Source organism: Oryx dammah, unplaced genomic scaffold, assembly GCF_014754425.2.
Source record: "Oryx dammah isolate SB20612 unplaced genomic scaffold, SCBI_Odam_1.1 HiC_scaffold_21, whole genome shotgun sequence".
Lineage (NCBI taxonomy): Eukaryota > Metazoa > Chordata > Mammalia > Artiodactyla > Bovidae > Oryx > Oryx dammah.
Genome location: NW_024070205.1, coordinates 36,955,081 through 36,973,503, shown reverse-complemented (window position 1 = coordinate 36,973,503; position 18,423 = coordinate 36,955,081). Strand labels below are relative to the sequence as shown.

The window sequence follows — 18,423 nt, the reverse complement described above, 5'->3', positions numbered from 1 at the left end:
CTTGGCGGTCTCCAGTCCGTGGGGTTGCAAAGTTGGACACGACTGAGCCCACGCACACACATTAATAACCAAGAGATCTCCTTCAAATACATGGCATGGAGTGCTGGGTCAGCTGCAAATAATATACTAATAAATCCAATGCTAGTGGTCTCAATAAATAGGCGGTTATCTTCTTTACCTATCAAACTGTCCTGGGATAAGTGGCAACTCTGGACTTCCTTGGTGGTCCAGTGGTTAAAAATCCACCTGCCATAAAAGGGGACATGGGTTCCCTCCCTGGTCTGGGAAGATCCCATATGTCATGAGCCATTAAGCAAGTGTGCCACAATTACCGGGCCCCAACCCTAAAGACCATGCTCTGCAACAAGAGAAGCCACCGCAAGGAGAAGCCCACAGCCTGCAACTAGAGAGTAGTCCCCCGTTCTGCAACTGGAGAAAAGCCTGAGCACAGCAATGAAGACCCAGCACAGCCAAAAAAACTTATTAATTTAAAATATTACATATTAAAAAAGTGGCATCTCTGTATTCTCCTGGCCTTTCATCCCTGTTGGTTACCTCACTGTGATGAGTTGGCTGCTGGAACATCCACATTCAAGGTGGGAAAGAAGAGGCAGAGAACCACCTGCCATTGTCCCTTCACCAGAGTCCTGTTTACACTCATTGGCCAAAACCATGTCATAGGCTACTTCTGATTGCAAGGGAACCTGGGAAATCTAGTATCTAGTCTTCAATCTTGACAGTAGAGAAAGGCAAAAGAGGAGGGTGTTGGGGATATGGGCTAACCTATAACGTTAGCCCCAAATACCATCTCTATAGGCTGGCTCCAAGATTACCTGTTCATTTCTCTTTTTTTTTTCTTTAAAGAAAAAATAATATTTATTTGCAGTATAAACAAAGTCCTGTTGCTGGTTTGGGAGATGTGTGTGTGTGTATAGGGTCATAAATTATCCTTCATAAAATCTGAAGCAAAACTGGCCACCCTGTTGGCATACCCTCATTTACACAAATCTGATACGTTTTTCTGGGTTTTTCTTTTTAAAGGTAAAAGAGAGAGAGAAAGAGAACCATGTACACAGTACGGAAGCTTTTTGTCAGTTTCTCAACTGTGGCAAGAGTTTCATCTGCTGACTTGAAGAGCCTCTGAACACCAGCCCTGTGAGGTAAGATGCAGTTGGGCAGAGTTTCCGTGGCCTCCCTCACATTCTGAGTGCTGGCTCACTCGGGGACCCTCCCCCAGCCCTCATGCAGTCCCACCACCTAGGAAAACGGAGTTTGGAGAAGGAACAAAACTGGAGGAAGATAATGGAATCCGTGGCTTTGTTCTGTGGACACAGGGCATTTCTTTCTTTCTTTTTTAAATTTTTATTGCTGTAGAGTTGATTTACAATGTTGTGTTAGTTTTAGGTAAACAGCTTATCTGTCCATTTCTGATCTCTCACATAAGTGCCAGACTCAAGTACATTAATAGCCAACATCTATTGAGTGATTACTATGTGTATTATCATTTATCACAAAATCCTACCTCTCCAATAGTTACTTTATTTATCTCCATTTGAAAAAGACAAAACCTGAGACAAAGAGAGGTTAAGTGACTTACCCAAGGTCATACAGTTGGTGGAAGAATCTGGTTTCAATCTCAGATAGCTCGACTACCAAGCTCATGTGTCACCTCTCACCACTTAAGCTGCCTCTTGGATGTCCTGCTGCTGCTGCTGCTAAGTCGCTTCAGTCGTGTCTGACTCTGTGCGACCCCATAGACGACAGCCCACCAGGCTCCTCCGTCCCTGGGATTCTCCAGGCAAGAACACTGGAGTGGGTTGCCATGTCCTTCTCCAATGCATGAAAGTGAAGAGTGAAAGTGAAGTCGCTCAGTCTGACTCTTAGCAACTCCATGGGCTGTAGCCTACCAGGCTCCTCCACTCCTGGGATTTTCCAGGGAAGAGTACTGGAGTGGGTCGCCATTGCCTTCTCCGAAGACACTCAAATGTAATATATCCAAAGCAGAAAGCATAAAATAAAATTATTCCTCGGCTTTCCTCATCTCTATAAATTGTACCACTAGTCACCTGTTAAACCCAAAGCCCAGTAAACACTGGATTTTTCCCTTTTCTACTCACCCATATCCAGTCCACCAGCAAATCCTGTTGGTTCTTCCAAGCCACCATCATGTCTTGCCTCCTCCCTGGGCTTGTTGCTTCTACTCTTATCCAACCAAACTATTTTCCATTCTGCAGCCAAGAAAGCTTTTGAGAAATATAATTCAGATTTCATTACTCCCAAGATTCAAATGCTTTAGTGTGTAAATATTTGAATCTCTTCAAAAATCTGAGTCACCTTTTCAGAGCAACCTTCCGGTATACAATTACTCTGCATCACAACTCTGCTTATATCCTTTGTAATTACCATAGTCCATAATTATCTTTTTTTTTGCTTTGTTTACTGACTACCTTTTTCATTAAAATGTCAAGAGTAGAGACTGTGTTCATCTTATTCACCTCTACAGTATCCCCAGTGCCTAGCATGCCTGGCAAGTGATTATTGAATGTTTGTTGAATGAATGGCTATGAACTTTCCAGAGGAAAGATGCTATTTTTATTGAGGAAACCATAGCGGCATTATGCTTCCCTGGTGGCTCAGACAGTAAAGAATCTGCCTGCAATGCAGGAGACCCAGGTTCGATCCTTGGGTCAGGAAGATCCCCTGGAGAAAGGAATGGCTACTCACTCTAGTATTCTTGCCTGGAGAACTCCATGGATAGAGGAGCCTGGCGGGCTACAGTCCATGGGGTCACAAAGAGTCAGATATGACTGAGTGACTAACACTTTCACATAGTGACATTCAGTTCAGTCACTCAGTCATGTCCGACTCTTTGTGACCCCATGGACTGCAGCATGCCAGGCTTCCCTGTCCATCACCAACTCCTGGAGCTTACTCATACTTATGTCGACTGAGTCAGTGATGTCATCCAAACATCTCATCCTCTGTCGTCCCCTTCTCCTCCCGCCTTCAGTCTTTCCCAGCATCAGGGTCTTTTCCAATAAGTCAGTTCTTTGCATCAGGTGGCCAAAATACTGGAGCCTCAGCTTCAGCATCAGTCCTTCCAATGAATATTCAGGACTGATTTCCTTTAGGACTGACTGGTTTGATTTCCTTGCTGTCCAAGAGACTCTTAAGAGTGTTCTCCAACACCACAGTTCAAAAGCATCAATTCTTTTTTTTTTAAGGTTTAAAAGAAAAAGCACAGATAAATGTTTATTTATACATTTTTACATTTGTGTGGAAGGAAAGTCAGGGGATCCTTCTCTACTGCTTGTCAAACCAAGAAGAGGCTATTTACAGTACTAGTTTTACTAATAAAATTCAAATAGTAAATAATTATAATTTTATTACACACACACACACACATACACACATACACACACACTGGGCTTTCCAGGTGGCGCTCATGGTAAAGAATCCACCTGCCAATACAAGAGATGTAAGAGACGCGGGTTCAATCCCTGAGTGGCGAAGATCCCCTGGAGGAAGAAATGGCTACCCCTCCAGTATTCTTGCCTGAAAAATCCCATGGATGGAGGAGCCTGGAGGGCTACAGTTCATGTTGCAAAGAGTCAGACACAACTGAGCATCTAAGCATATATATAATATATATATATAAAATATATTATATTTTGTATATATATTGTAATATATATACACAGTGGTTTTTTTTTTAAGTAAAGTGTTTCTTTACTGTTAGGCAAATGCTACATTAATTAGTGCTCTAGCAGAAAGAGCGGAGAAGGCAATGGCAACCCACTCCAGCACTCCTGCCTGGAAAATCCCATGGACGGAGGAGCCTAGTAGGCTGCAGTCCATGGGGTCACCAAGAGTCGGACACGACCGAGCGACTTCACCCCCACCCCTCGCTTTCATGCATTGGAGAAGGAAATGGCAACCCATTCCAGCATTCCTGCATGGAGAATCCCAGGGACAGCGGAGCCTGGTGGGCTGCAGTCCATGGGGTCGCACAGAGCTGGACACGACCGAAGCGACTGAGCAGCAGCAGCAGTAGCAGAAAGAGTGTCACAAATAATGGTCTTTGTTTTATTTAGAAAACATGCTCAAAAGCATCAATTCTTTGGCATTCAGCTTTCTTTATAGTCCAATTCTCATATTCATACATGACTACTGGAAAAACCATAGCTTTGACTACATGGAATTTTGTTGGCAAAGTAATGTCTCTGCTTTTTAATATGCTGTCTAGGTTGGTCATAGCTTTCCTTCCAAGGAGCAAGCGTCTTTTAATTTCATGGCTGCAGTCACCATCTGCAGTGATTTTGGACTCCAAGAAAATAAAAATAAAGTCTGTCACTGTTTCCATTGTTTCCCCATCTATTTGCCATGAAGTGATGTGACCAGATGCCATGATCTTAGTTTTCTGAATGTTGAGCTTTAAGCCAACTTTTTCACTCTCCTCTTTCATCAAGAGGCTCTTTATTTCCTCCTCACTTTCTGCCATAAGGGTGGTTTCATCTGCATATCTGAGGTGATTGATATTTCTCCTGGCAATCTTGATTCCAGCTTGTGCTTCATCCAGCCCAGCATTTTGCATGATGTACTCTGCATAGAAGTTAAATAAGCAGGGTGACAATATACAGCCTTGATGTACTCCTTTCCCAATTTGGAACCAGTCTGTTGTTCCATGTCCAGTTCTTACTGTTGCTTCTTGACCTGCATACAGATTTCTCAGGAGGCAGGTGAGGTGGTTTGGTATTCCCATCTCTTTCAGAATTTTCTAGTCTGTTGTGATTCACACAAGTCAAGGCTTTGGTGTAGTCAATTAAGCAGAAGTAGATGTTTTTCTGGAACTCTTTTGCCTTTTCTATGATCCAGCGGATCTTGGCAATTTGATCTCTGGTTCCTCTGCCTTCTCTAAATCCAGCTTGAACATCTGGAAGTTCTTGGTTCATGTACTGTTGAAGCCTGGCTTGCAGGGGTTTTGAGCATTACTTTGCTAGCATGTGAGATAAGTGCAATTGTGCGATAGTATGAACATTGTTTGGCATTGCCTTTCTTTGGGATTCGAATGAAAACTGACTTTTTTAAGTCCTGTGGCCACTGCTGAATTTTCCAAAATTGCTGGCACATTGAGTGCATCACTTTCACAGCATCATTTTTTTTTTTCGCTTATCAAATTTTAACAATACCACAAGTAACACTTTTCAAAAGGAAGCCGCCTGACAACTCAGACAGCATCATTCAATAGAAACCATGGTTTAAAGGTACAGCATGCTTGAGCAGAGCGCTGGGGCCCTCAGGTCCAGACCTGAGCTGGCGACCCTCCCTCCATGAGTTCTTCTTGTCTAGATCTAACTCCAAGTGGAAACGTCGGGGATGGAAAAGGCGTTTGGTCACTAATGTGTCCATTCTGGCCAGCTCAGAGGTCATTCCTATAGTCAGGTTCCAGGGCTTTGTAGAATCCAGTTTTAATTGTCTCAAACAATGGGCTTCCTTCACTCGGAGACACTATTCCACAGTTTAATGGTTGGTCACGGTTACTTTTGAGTCTGGGCCCCAGAAGCAGAGTTGCCAAATTGGCAAAAACCAAACCCACAAACAAAAATCCCAAGGAGAAAGAGGGACTGAAAACATGGGAGGGGAGGGGAGCAAAAACCTACATCATGTAAGGTCATCCTTTTCAAATCAAACATCTTCAGAAATTCCAGTCCCATGACCCCTCTGTCCAAAGTGGCCAAACACCCTCCAGAGTGACTACCTAAAAGCATGTTTGATTTGAAAAGAACACACCTCTGTCTCAGCTCCACCCTTCAGTTTTAAGAGACAGTGAAACCGGCCCTAAGAACAGTACCTCTAAGAGCAAGGCCAGTGTCTGCAAAAAGTCAACTGGCCTTCAGTGATTGGCAACTTCAGCCTCAATCTGTGAAACTCATCGGATTAACACAGGAAGGGAGAGGAATGGCGGGGGGGTGGAATCAAATGTCATGACGGCAAAATACGGGCGCTCCACAGAGAGCCTTGGGGATAAGAGAGGTTCAAAGCCAACTCTTGGGGTCCAAGAGGTCTCTAATCGCGACATCAGCTTTCGGCGTTTCGGGCTGCCCTCCCACCACACGGAGCTGTGGGAGCGCCGAGGGCCCCAGAGCGCCGGTCAGGAGAGGCCCAGGGCCCGGGCAGCTTCCACTGTCCGGAGTGGCAACTGCAACCCAGCGACAAGAGTGAGGGGTCGTGAGGGGCTGCGGGAGCAGAGACGATCCCTCCGGCGTCAGACGCGGCACGCAGCTCCAGCCAGTGCCTTAGGGCAGATTTCACCATCCCCTCCCCCCCAAAACCAGGGGGATGTGAGGACAGGGGAGGGGTGTCCCCCAGATCCCCGATGACTCCAGAAAACCCCTTTCAGTCCCGGCCATCAAGTCAACATCAGACGAAATCAAGCGGGCGAGGGAAGGGGAGGACCGGCGGGTTGGGGGAGAAACCGACCTGTCGATGAGGATCTTGTGGTCCCCCATCCAGGGGATGAGGTGTTGTCCCTGTTCCTGGGCCAGGGCCCTCTCATCGTCTCGGAACAGCTTGCAGGCATAGCCGAAGACGAGCAGCTCCACTCGGTTCCCCCCACCGCCGGCACCGCCGGGCCCGGTCTCCTCCTTCGCGCCGCTTTTCCTCTCGGTTTTGGTGCGGCCTCCGCTCGCGCCGTACATGAAGCGTCCTCAGCGTCCAGGCTGGTTTTCTTCTGCGCCGCGGCCGATGTCCCTGAGCCTCCGCTTGGCCTACCCGCTCAGTCAAGAGCTCCGCATCCCGGCCCCAAACTAGACACTGCCGCCATTGCGGGCAATCTCACAGCATCATCTTTTAGGATTTGCAACTTGAATTCTATCACCTCCACTAGCTTTGTTTTTAGTGATGCTTCCTAAGGCCCATAGTGACATTGCCTTACTCAAAATGAGGCTATTGATTCTCATAAGTACAAAACATTGATTCCTTTGGTGGAATATGATGGGATGATATCAAGTCCTGGGATTAGATAAACTTTTCCACTTTAAGGGCACAGAACTATGAACTCCGACCAGATTTCTGGAGCATGAAACCTATTTAAATTCCAGATAACTTAGGGAACAGGACATGGGAAATCATATTTCCTTCTTACCCTTAAAATCTTATTGTTCTAAATGTTGGCCTGAAAATGAAATTCACAGGAATAACTAATAATAATGTCAGCAATTGTGCTGGTTGGTATGGCTCTTGGCCAGTTTGGGCAAGGACCATCTATTATGGGTAGGGTTGAATGGATGTTGAAGTAGATTGGACATAGATTGGACTTGCCCATGGAAGAAGGAGAAATCTTCTCCTCTACAATTCCAAGATCTTTCTTCCTGACTAGGACCAAAGCTATGTCTGGAAAGGAAAGACAAATGTTACTTGGCCAAATTTGTGCTTTCTTTCCTTCCATTTGATACTGGCAAAGTGAACCATAAAATTAAGAGCCAAGATGCAGTCCTATGCTTGTGGACGAGCAGTGCTTTCTCCTAGACAGTGATGAGTGGGAATGATGAGGGGCATTTGTAGTGGAGGCATTTTTCTGGCATTTGATGGAATCTGATACTGGTCCAGGAAAGAATGGTGCATACAGTAAAGACATAAAATAAACCTCACCTCATCTGTACCTCCCCTCCTAACACAAGGAGGCAGCGCCATGAGGGAGCTTGGTCCCATTTCGGGGATAAGACCTAGATACACAGGGGATTTATTATACTTCTTTTTGGCGGTGCTGGTTCTTCGTTGCTGCACGGGCTTTGCTCAGTTGCAATGAGTGGGGCCCACTCTCTAGTTGTGGAGCACGGGCTCCTCACTGCGGTGGCTTCTCTTGTTGCACAGCATGGGCTCCAGGTGCATGGGCTCAGTAGTTGGTACACATGGGCTCAGTTGTTGCAGCGCATGGGCTTAGTTGCTCCAAGGCATGTGGGATCTTCCCAGACTGGGGATCATACCCATGTTTCCTGCATTAGCAGGAGGGTTCTTTATCACCTGGGCTTCCCTGGTGGCTCAGAGGTTAAAGTGTCTGCCTGCAATGCAGGAGACCTGGGTTCAATCCCTGGGTCAGGAAGATCCCCTGGAGAAGGAAATGGCAACCCACTCCAGTATTCTTGCCTGGAGAATCCCATGGAGCCTTGTAGGCTACAGTCCCTGGGGTTGCAAAGAGTCAGACACGACTGAGCTACTTCACTTTCACTTTCTTTATCACTGAGCCACCAGGGAAGCCCCCATTATACTTTTATCACTAATTCTGTTTGAAAATTTCCCTAACACTTTTAAACGTGTCATTGTTGTCATGTTACCCACTGGTCTGGAAAAACTTGGGCACTTGATTTGGGAAACACTGTCTGCTGCATTATTGACTGATATGGATCTGAATCTCAGCATTGAAACCAAGGTGATTTCCTGAGCGGAGTCGGGGTATTGTCCCAGAGGAGGAGTCCAACAGACAGGAATTCCCCAACATGTGCTGGTGCTACTGTAACAGGTCAAAAACTATGTGGACCCCACCAAGCTTCCCTCCTATGAGCCCCACATCACACCCCACACACTTGACTTCAGTTGGGCTGGCTCCATGAATGGGCTTCTCCATACCTCTTCTCAGGTTGTTCTTCCCATCTAAGGTTGCTGTAAGTGGCAAAAAATAAAACTAGCAACAGGATTCCTCAAATTTCAGATACATGATAAATGACGTGTAGTATTTATTAGGCATTCTGGGTGGCTCAGTGGTAAAGCATCTGCCTGCAATGCAGGAGACCCAGGTTGAACCCCCCGGGTCAGGAAGATACCCTGGAGAAGGTCATGGAAACCCACTCCAGTATTCCTGCCTGGAGAACCCGATGGACAGAGGAGCCTGGTGGGCTAGTCTATAGGGTTGAAAGGAGTTGGACATGACTGAAGCAACTTAGCAGCAGCAGCATATAAACAAAAAAACCACCACCCCTACCAGCATCAAATAATACGCCAGCTCTGCACAATTCCTAAACTAAATTCACATTATAAGTGCCAAATATGAGACATGATAGAGAATAAACAATGGCATTTTCCCCTCTTCCTCAATCAAAGCTGCAACAGTTACTAGTATTTATTGTTCAATTCATTGTCCTAGTTTCATTATCCAGAGGAAGCTGTGTCCTTAAGGAAGCCAGGAAGCCCCGAAACATGCTATTATGCTGTGGCATTAGCAGCATCCTGGTATGGGGACAAAAAGCCAAGCAGCTCCTTCTGTGTACAAAGTTGCTGATCCATAAATGCCACAACAATAGGACCATTTCACTGTTACCAGGTCTCCTGGGAGGGTCCCTATGAGCCTTACCCAGCAGGCCCTGAGGTCAATACACTCAGCAAACTATGGGCACTTCTAGGTGAAAAGGCTTCATAGTAGAAAATAAGTTTCTAGCACTGGAACCTTCCTGCAGTTCAGACATACTTCAGATAAACTTGTGTAGTTTTCCAGGAGAAGAAATCAAAGTTAAATTTTGATAACTTCATCGACTTCTAGCAATAGTTCTATTGCTATTTTTCAGTACTACTCCAATTTTTAAACTCCAAAAAACTGAGGAGCAGGGGAACGAGTCTCATTTCTATGATCTGAGGTTATGACCTTTCATTCATTCAGCAGGTTAAGACACTGAAACCACTGAGTGCCAAGCTTTGTATTCTCTGACTTTGAGAAACAGATCCATTGACTTCAGTAAGAATAAGCCAGGAATGGGGACTTCCATGGTGGTCCAGTGGTTAAGAATCTACCTTCCAATGTAGAGGACACAGGTTCAATCCCTGGTTGGGGAACTTAGATCCCACATGCCACAGTTGGTGAGCTGCCACTATTGACCCTGGGGGCCTCAGCTAGAGAGAAGTCTGCACATGCTTTACTAGTAACTGTTGCAGCTTAGATCCCACATGCTGCAACCAAGACCCGATGTAGCCATAAATAAATAAATAAGTAAAAATTAAAAGAGGCCAGGAGCCACAGAATTTTCATTTGCCAACTTTATTCCCTTTTTAAAACTGTGGCTTCAGATAATATTCAACTACACAGAAGTGTTTTTTTTTTTTTTTCTTCTGCAGAGGCATAAATCCTTCATCCGGAGTAGTGTAGTATGAAATGTAAATCATTCAGTGTAGGTATGTAAAGGTAAAGTATTCTACTTTCTTTAGAAAGTTAACTTTAGTCCTGTTTCTATCACAGAATGATTTTCATGAACCATAAAACTATTCTAAAAAAAGCTATTTCTGGCCTTTGTGCTTTCAGTTCAGTCGCTCAGTCGTGTCCGACTCTTTGCGACCCCATGAATCACAGCACGCCAGGCCTCCCTGTCCACCACCATCTCCCAGGGTTCACTCAGACTCACGTCCATCGAGTCAGTGATGCCATCCAGCCATCTCATCCTCTGTCGTCCCCTTCTCCTCCTGCCCCCAATCCCTTCCAGCATCAGAGTCTTTTCCAATGAGTCAACTCTTCGCATGAGGTGGCCAGAGTACTGGAGTTTCAGCTTCAGCATCATTCCTTCCAAAGAAATCCCAGGGCTGATCTCCTTCAGAATGGACTGGCTGGATCTCCTTGCAGTCCAAGGGACTCTCAAGAGTCTTCTCCAACACCACAGTTCAAAAGCATCAATTCTTCAGTGCTCAGCCTTCTTCACATCCATACATCACCACTGGAAAAACCATAGCCTTGACTAGAGGGACCTTTGTTGGCAAAGTAATGTCTCTGCTTTTCAATATGCTGTCTAGGTTGGTCATAACTTTTCTTCCAAGGAGTAAGCGTCTTTTAATTTCATGGCTGCGGTCACCATCTGCAGTGATTTTGGAGCCCCCAAAAATGAAGTCTGACACTGTTTCCACTCTTTCCCCATCTATTTCCCATGAAGTGATGGGACCGGATGGCATGATCTTCATTTTCTGAATGTTGAGCTTTAAGCCAACTTTTTCACTTTCATCAAGAGGCTTTTTAGTTTCTCTTCACTTTCTGCCATAAGGGTGGTGTCATCTGCATATCTGAGGTTATTGATATTTCTCCCGGCAATCTTGATTCCAGCTTACACTTCTTCTAGCCCAGCGTTTCTCATGATGTACTCTGCATAGAAGTTAAATAAGCAGGGTGACAATATACAGCCTTGACGTACTCCTTTTCCTATTTGGAACCAGTCTGTTGTTCCATGTCCAGTTCTAACTGTTGCTTCCTGACCTGCATATAGGTTTCTCAAGAGGCAGGTCAGGTGGTCTGGTATTCCCATCTCTTTCAGAATTTTCCACAGTTTATTGTGATCCACACAGTCAAAGGCTTTGGCATAGTCAATAAAGCAGAAATAGATGTTTTCCTGGAACTCTCTTGCTTTTTCCATGATCCAGTGGATGTTGGCAATTTGATCTCTGGTTCCTCTGCCTTTTCTAAAACCAGCTTGAACATCTGGAAGTTCTCAGTTTACGTATTGCTGAAGCCTGGCTTGGAGAATTTTGAGCATTACTTTACTAGTGTGTGAGATGAGTGCAATTGTGTGGTATGGGTAAAACTGCCACAGAATTTTAATCAGTAGCAAATCATATAACAAGTTTGTCTTTTTAACATAATGTTATGACTTCAATATTTGAGTGTTCTACTTTGGTTAAAGTTCATACAAAAGAACAAGAGACAAAGCATAAAAAACAGGCTCTTTTTCTGCTTAAATTCACAAATGGCAGGTTCACAGGGAATGGAACAGAAACTGCAAGGGTCTTTCAAAACTCAAGTTTTAGAATGAGACTGTGGAGCTTTCTTGCACAAACCATTCATCAGGGCCTCAAAACTCTGAGCTAAAGGAACTGCTGGGCTGACTCAGTGTGGTATTTCTCACATCCCTTCATTGTTTGATTATTAAGCTATGAGTAAAGGCTAAGAGCATTCACACTTCATAAAATCCTTGAATGAGGCCTCTTTCATTCTCTTGCATGAGACTCTTTGAATAAGAGACCTCATTCTCAGAGGTCTCTTACGTGCTAATAGAATCTGTGCATAACATGTGGACAGCAGAGGCTCCCTATCTGTCATGGGCATCAGAAACACCTGTGTACCTTTCTAAACGTTCCAGGGCCTAGATGCTTCTTCCTACCTCCAAAAGTGATGCTGCAGGCAACATGCCTTAGCAAAGCTTCACTGGCCTTCTGAGATGTGTCAGAGAGAACGAACTACTGGTATAAAGTGTCTTCCAGATCATTCACAGGTTGTATTCTACAGAGCTGGAGATAGCTGATGCCTTTTACAAGATCATTATTTTAAGAATTGTTTGGCCACTTTGGGTCAGAGGCCGGGGGGGGGGGGCAGAAATAGGCATGCATAAAATGTCCATTCCTTTCATAACTTAAGTCAGGATCTTAAGTGGACTCTTAATTTTTTTCTTTTTTTTTCACTGCACAGCATGTGGGATGTTAGTTCCTGATCAGGGATTAAGGCCAGGCCCTCGGCAGTGAGAGTGCAGTCCTAACCACTATACCACCAGGAAATTCCCAGACTTCACTTTTCGCACTTCACTTCTCTTTATGTGGTAAAGTCAGGGTGCTCTTTTTGAATTGTTTTTGTATTTAGTTTGATGGAATGTTCCTCTGGTTTTAGTCCTGCTAATCTCTTGTTTTAAAGATAAAGGAATTTGTGGACTTCCCCGGTAGTCCATTGGTTAAGACTCTGTGCTCCCACTGCACTGGTTCGATCCCTGTTTGGGGAACTAAGATCCCGCATGCTGCATGGCATAGCCGAACTAAAAACAACATATTGAAAACATTCATCTTAGCAACTTCTAGTAAAAAGATAAACCTAACTTTAATTTACTGCTGATTTTACCAAACTATTAAACTTTATTAAAGAGGATAACAATTTCTTCCCCTAGTTACTAACACCCATATGGTTACAAACTCCCAAAAAAGAAATCTAAAATACCATGCTGTAGAATTTTTCATGCCTTAACTTCTGTAGTGTTTCTCTGCAAAGGAGCCAGGACCACTCCAACATTCCTCTCCTCACTCTCAGAGCTATACAGATTATGCTTTTCAATATATTCTTGTACAAGATCGGGGACCAAGTAGCGAATGCTCTGGCCTCTCCTGAGGGCTCGCCGGATCTTCGTGGAGGAGATGTCATTGGTGATCCATTCGTTCACCAGGTGAATGTTGTTCTGGTGTTCCCACAGCACGTCGGATTCGTAGATGAACTTCTGGGCATCATTCCCAGCCCGAGTAATACATATGAGCCCATGGTCTCCCAGGATTTTGGTGATATCCTCACTCTTCCATAGATTGGGCACACCAAAGGACTCCAAAAAATCTGCTCCACACAGCAGCTTCACCTTTGGCACACCTGGGAAGAAGAGGAAATAGAGCCTCAGGGATTTTTTTTTTAATAACTTCCTGGCATCAAAATGAATGTGTACAACTCTCCCTGGTGGTCCAGCGGTTAGAAATCCAGCTGCCAATGCAGGGGACATGGGTTCAACCCCTGGTCCAGGAAGATCCCACATGCGGTGGGGCAGCTAAGCCCATGGGCCACAACTACTGAGCCTGAGCTCTAGAGCTGGTGTTCCATAACAAGAGAAGCTACCTCATTAAGAAGCCCATGCACGGCAACGAACAGTAGCCCCTGTTCACTGCCACTAGAAAGAGCCTTGGTACAGCAACAAAGATCCAGTGCAGAAAAAAAAAAAGTGTATGTCTGTTTTTCTGAGGATTCATAATTTTTATCAGATTCAGCTTTTCCAAAAAGAGATCCAGACCTGAACCTCAAATGTTCAGGTCTACCTACTGCAGGAGAAATAAACTCAGGGTGCCTTTGACTCTCCTTTCCTCCTATCAGAAAACTAACACGGGGTGGAGAGTTCCCTCGTGGCCTAGTGGTTACAATTTTGGGCTTTCACTGCCGCAGCCTGAGTTCAATCCCTGGTTGGGGAACTGAGATCCCACAAGTTGTGTGATACAGCCAAAGGAAGAAGAAAAAAAGAAAGAAAAAAGAAAACTAACAAGGGGCATTTTCCAGGCACTCACACACATTGAATATGAAAGCAAATACAAAAGGGGCTTGCCCAGCCTTAGAGTCTTAACAGCCCTCATTGCTAAGTCCTGGGAAACCAAACAGACCTTTCGTTTTTGTTTGCTCTTGCGATTTCTTTTCACTAAAATCTTGTTTTTGTTCAGCCCACTTTCTCTTCCGTCCAGGCTTTTCCAGCACAGGTGAGTTCTGCTGGGGATCACAGATACTGGCCTCCAGCTTCTCTTGATGGTGTCTATAAAACAACAAAGCAACAGAATATTTATTTCTCTTTCTCACAATGCTCAAGTGAAATATCCCCATGGAGAGGCCTGAGAGCCTCTGACACAATGTTAAAGGTTGGGAGCTGTTAAAAATGTGTAACCACAGGTACACACAATACCCGATTATTCAGAAAGGACACCTTCAAGTACACAGTACTGTCAGGTTAAGATGGATGCTGGTCAAGACACAGTGGCCCTGGGCTCTGGCTGTCAAGAATGGAAAGCAACAGGGACTTCCCTGGTGGTCCAGTGGTTAAGAATCCACCTGCCAGGGCAGGGGACATAGGTTCAATCCCTGGAATTGAACTAAGGGACTAAATCCCATGTGCCACAACTACTGAAACCTGCATGGTCTACAGACTGTGCTGTGCAACAAGAGAAGGCACTACAAAGAGAAGCCTGTGCATGGTAACTAGAGAAAGTCCTTGCGCAGCAACAAAGACGCAGCACAGTCAAAAATAAACTAAAAAAATGAATTAAAAGAATAAAGAGTAGGGAAATTCCTGGGAGCACAGCAAATGGCAGCTATTACTATTCTAAGCTGTATGTGTCTGTGTCATAATGACCAGAGTTAAAACACTGATTATTTATTATGTGTTAACCACTACACCAAATCTCTTGCATGAATGATTTGATGAAATCTTCTCAACATCCCATGTCATAGTATTATTATCCCCATAATGGAGAGGAAGTGCAGGCTTAGAGTTTGTACCCCCAGCTTCTAGTAGAGCCTCTTAGACACAGGAGGTAGTCAAGAACAACCAGATTGAATAAATGTTTTGGTTACTATAAAGCAACTATAGTACTGCCAGCGTTCTATCAGAATTGTTTATTATACCTATTGAGAGAGGACAGTGACCAATTTGCCCAAGGTCATTTAGCTTATAGATGGCAGAGCCAGAATTTGAATCCCAACAGCCTGGCTCCAGAGCCCACACCCTTGACCACTGAGGAGTATGGCCTGCCTAGGACTTCCCTGGTGGTCCAGTGGCTAAGACTCCACGCTCCCAATGCAGGGGACCCAGGTTCAATTCCTGGTCAGGGAACTAGATCCCACATGCCACAACTAAAGATCCCTCATGCTGCAACGAAGACTGAAGATGCCATGCGACTTAACTAAGACCTGACACAGCCAAATAAATAAATAAAAATAAATATTTTTTAAAAAGACTATGGCCTAACCTAGTAATGAAGAATTCAATGCCGAGGATAAGGTCTGAGGGTGTGACAAGTGTCTGAAGTCTAAGCGGAAGGGCCCACAGGCAAGATCTATATGCAGCTTCACTCTGGCTGGCAGGATGCCCACGGCTTTATAGTGGTACAGTTACCCAGGTAACAGGAGCAACATGTGTGAGAGACAACTGTGGGCCCCTGGTGCCCATAACCCCCTTCCCTCAGGAATGAACAGGAAGGTTATTCTGGAGCCAAAGAGGGCTGGGTGAGGAGGAGCCTGGTCTCTGATGGGAGAACTTCTGACCAATGAACAGAAGTCACCCTCTTCTCCCTGCTAAGCTTCTGGGTAAGTCACTGGGCTGGATGTTGTCTGCTGGCTGGGTTCAATCCCACCCTGAAATCACTTCCCAGAGGTCCTCAGAGGCAGAGAGATTTGGGAGGCTCTGGACCTTGACAGGTTGGCATGGAGGCCAGACCCTATATTCCACTGTCCTGTCCCTCACGCTAGGAGACTGGGACAGTTTAACAGCAGCATTTGTGGCAGCAGAAGCAGGAACAGTTTCCTGAACTTCAGCTGCAGTTAAGGGAACATGATCCTGAAACAAACCACCACTTCCACGCCTCCAGCCCTTTCAACCTAGACCTAAAGTCCCTTTCTGCTTAAAATGCTCAGAGTGGTTCTATTTCCTATCCAAATCGTAATTAATATGGTTAGAACCAGAAGGTTCAAAGAATAGACATTTCTAATAGACATCTCTAAGAATAGACATGAGACAGAAAGGTTTTTCAGAAAGCCCTTGTGTTTTATACTCAAGAGAACTTGCTTGCTTAGTAGCTCAGTCGTGTCTAACTCTTTGCAACCCCATGGACTGTAGCCCTCCAGGCTCCTCAGTCCATAAGATTTCCCAGACAGGGATACTGGAGTGGGTTGCCATTTCCTCCTCCAGGGGTTCTTCCCAACCCAGGGATTGAACCCACGCCTCCTGTGTCTCCTGCATTGCAGGCAGATTTCTTACTCACTGAGCCACCGGGGACATGCCACTCAAGAGAACATTAAGTAGTAATTAGATGTTACTCACTCTGGGTTCTGAATCCTTAAACTGGAACGGTTTCAGAGTCCTGAGCACAGTGATCTGTGACAACCCCCATATGCTGTCATGGAAGTAGCGTCCAAACGAGGTCTCTCTGTGATCAAGAATCATGGCCTCTCTTCCTTAAATTACCTATCTTCATCTTTCTATATATATATATAAAATTTTATTTATTTATTTATGGCTGTGCTGGGTCTTCACTGCTGTTTGGGCTTTCCTCTAGCTGTGGCGAGCAGAGGCTACTCTCAAGCACAGGCTACTCTCTAGCTGCAGTGAGCAGTGGCTTCTCACTGCAGTGGCTTCTCTTGTTGCTGAGCATGGGCTTCACTAACTGTAGCTGTGGTGCTCAGGCTTAGTTGCTCTGTGGCACAGGGGAACTTCCCGGACCAGGGAATGAACCAGTGTCTCCTGCATTGGCAGGCAGATTCTTTACCCTTGAGCCACCAGGGAAGCCCAATTATCTGCCTTTGTCTTTTATACTTGAGAAGACTGACCACAGTGCCATCATCTTACAGCTTTACCTTTTTCACCAGGGCACAGACAGGCCAAGTATACTTCCTGTTCTTTTACAGGGATGTACACAGTTAACAAGCATGCAAACATCTCAAAACACGATGAAAGACACAAAGGCTGAATAGTACCCAGGCCTGTTCATGTGCTTCGCAGCCTTGTGATGACCCCACACAGAACTGCAGGACTTCACCATGATTACCTTAGCACCTTGGCTGTCTCGGTCCACTCTTTCTGAAGACTTTCCCATGTATCAACTTCTATCCATTTTGAGTTCTTGGTGGCAAGTTCTGCCATGATAACTCGGTGACAGGCAGAGATGAGTCCCTTCTTCTTATATGCATCGCCAACTGGAGAAATTATGCCTTTGATAACTTTATATTTTCCTGGGGTAAAGAATTAGACTTCACATAAGGTATAACAGATTGGATTTTATGTACAGGAAATAGTATCATCAATATGGTTTCATAGTCACAGATCCCCTCCTCCTTTTTTTTAAACAATGATACACGTTTACTTATTTATTTTTAAATGTGGTAAAATATACATAACATAAAATTTACCATTTAAACCATTTTAAGTGTACAATATTGTGACATGTTATACAACCATCATTATAATCCATCTCCAGAACTGTTTCAACATCCCCAACTGAAATTTCATACCCATCAAACAGACCACCCATTTGTCAGCAGTTTATTAATAAATTTTGATTGATATTGCCAAACTGTCTTATGTGTATGTTAGTCGATTAGTTGTGCCTGAAACTGCCTTGTTAAAAGCCTTAATCCATTGAATATCCAAGAGCCCATTCCTTCCCAACACCTGATATTTGACATTATCAAGTTTTAAAAATTCTTGTCAAGGTGATGGGAAAAATATCACTCTATTATTTTAGCTCCCTGATTATTAGTGAGTTGGCACACTCATCCATCTATCAACACATAGCATGATTATTTCCACAACAAAACAAAATGAATCTGTGTATATGCAGGGGAGAAAAAGTTTTCTCGGGCCTTCTTAGGGTCCCTGGCTGGTATAAACTGACAAAGAATAGATTGACAGGAGAAAAGCATATGAATTAACTTAATGTAAGATTTATGTGACATGGGAACCTTAATAAGGAAATGAAGAGCCCAAGACACAGTTTAACCTAAGTATTCTTATGCTAGGTTTGATGAAGAGTGAACAGTCATGGGGAAAAATGATAGAGCAAAGAGTGCAGGAGATCAAACCAGTCCATCCTAAAGGAAATCAATCCTTAATATTCATTGGAAGGACTGATGATGAAGCTGAAGCTCCAATATTTTGGCCACCTGATGCAAAGAGCTGACTCATTGTA

At 44.5% G+C, this 18,423-nt stretch overlaps 1 protein-coding gene and 1 pseudogene across 3 annotated transcripts in view; both read right to left on the bottom strand.

Moving 5' to 3' along the window:
• Positions 1-5,171: 5,171 nt before the first annotated feature.
• LOC120880193 lies at positions 5,172-6,698 on the bottom strand (annotated as a pseudogene).
• Positions 6,699-12,533: 5,835 nt separating this feature from the next.
• NMNAT1 (nicotinamide nucleotide adenylyltransferase 1) overlaps positions 12,534-18,423 on the bottom strand; it is a 29,196-nt gene continuing 23,306 nt past the window's right edge. For all 3 annotated transcript variants that reach the window (XM_040263384.1, XM_040263382.1, XM_040263383.1), the window contains exons 4-6: positions 17,284-17,467; positions 14,134-14,279; positions 12,534-13,360 (exon numbers count right to left, since the gene is read on the bottom strand). In XM_040263384.1, the coding sequence (XP_040119318.1) occupies positions 12,960-13,360; positions 14,134-14,279; positions 17,284-17,467 (731 nt within the window). In that variant the 3' untranslated portion in view covers positions 12,534-12,959. The remainder of the gene's footprint in view (positions 13,361-14,133; positions 14,280-17,283; positions 17,468-18,423) is intronic.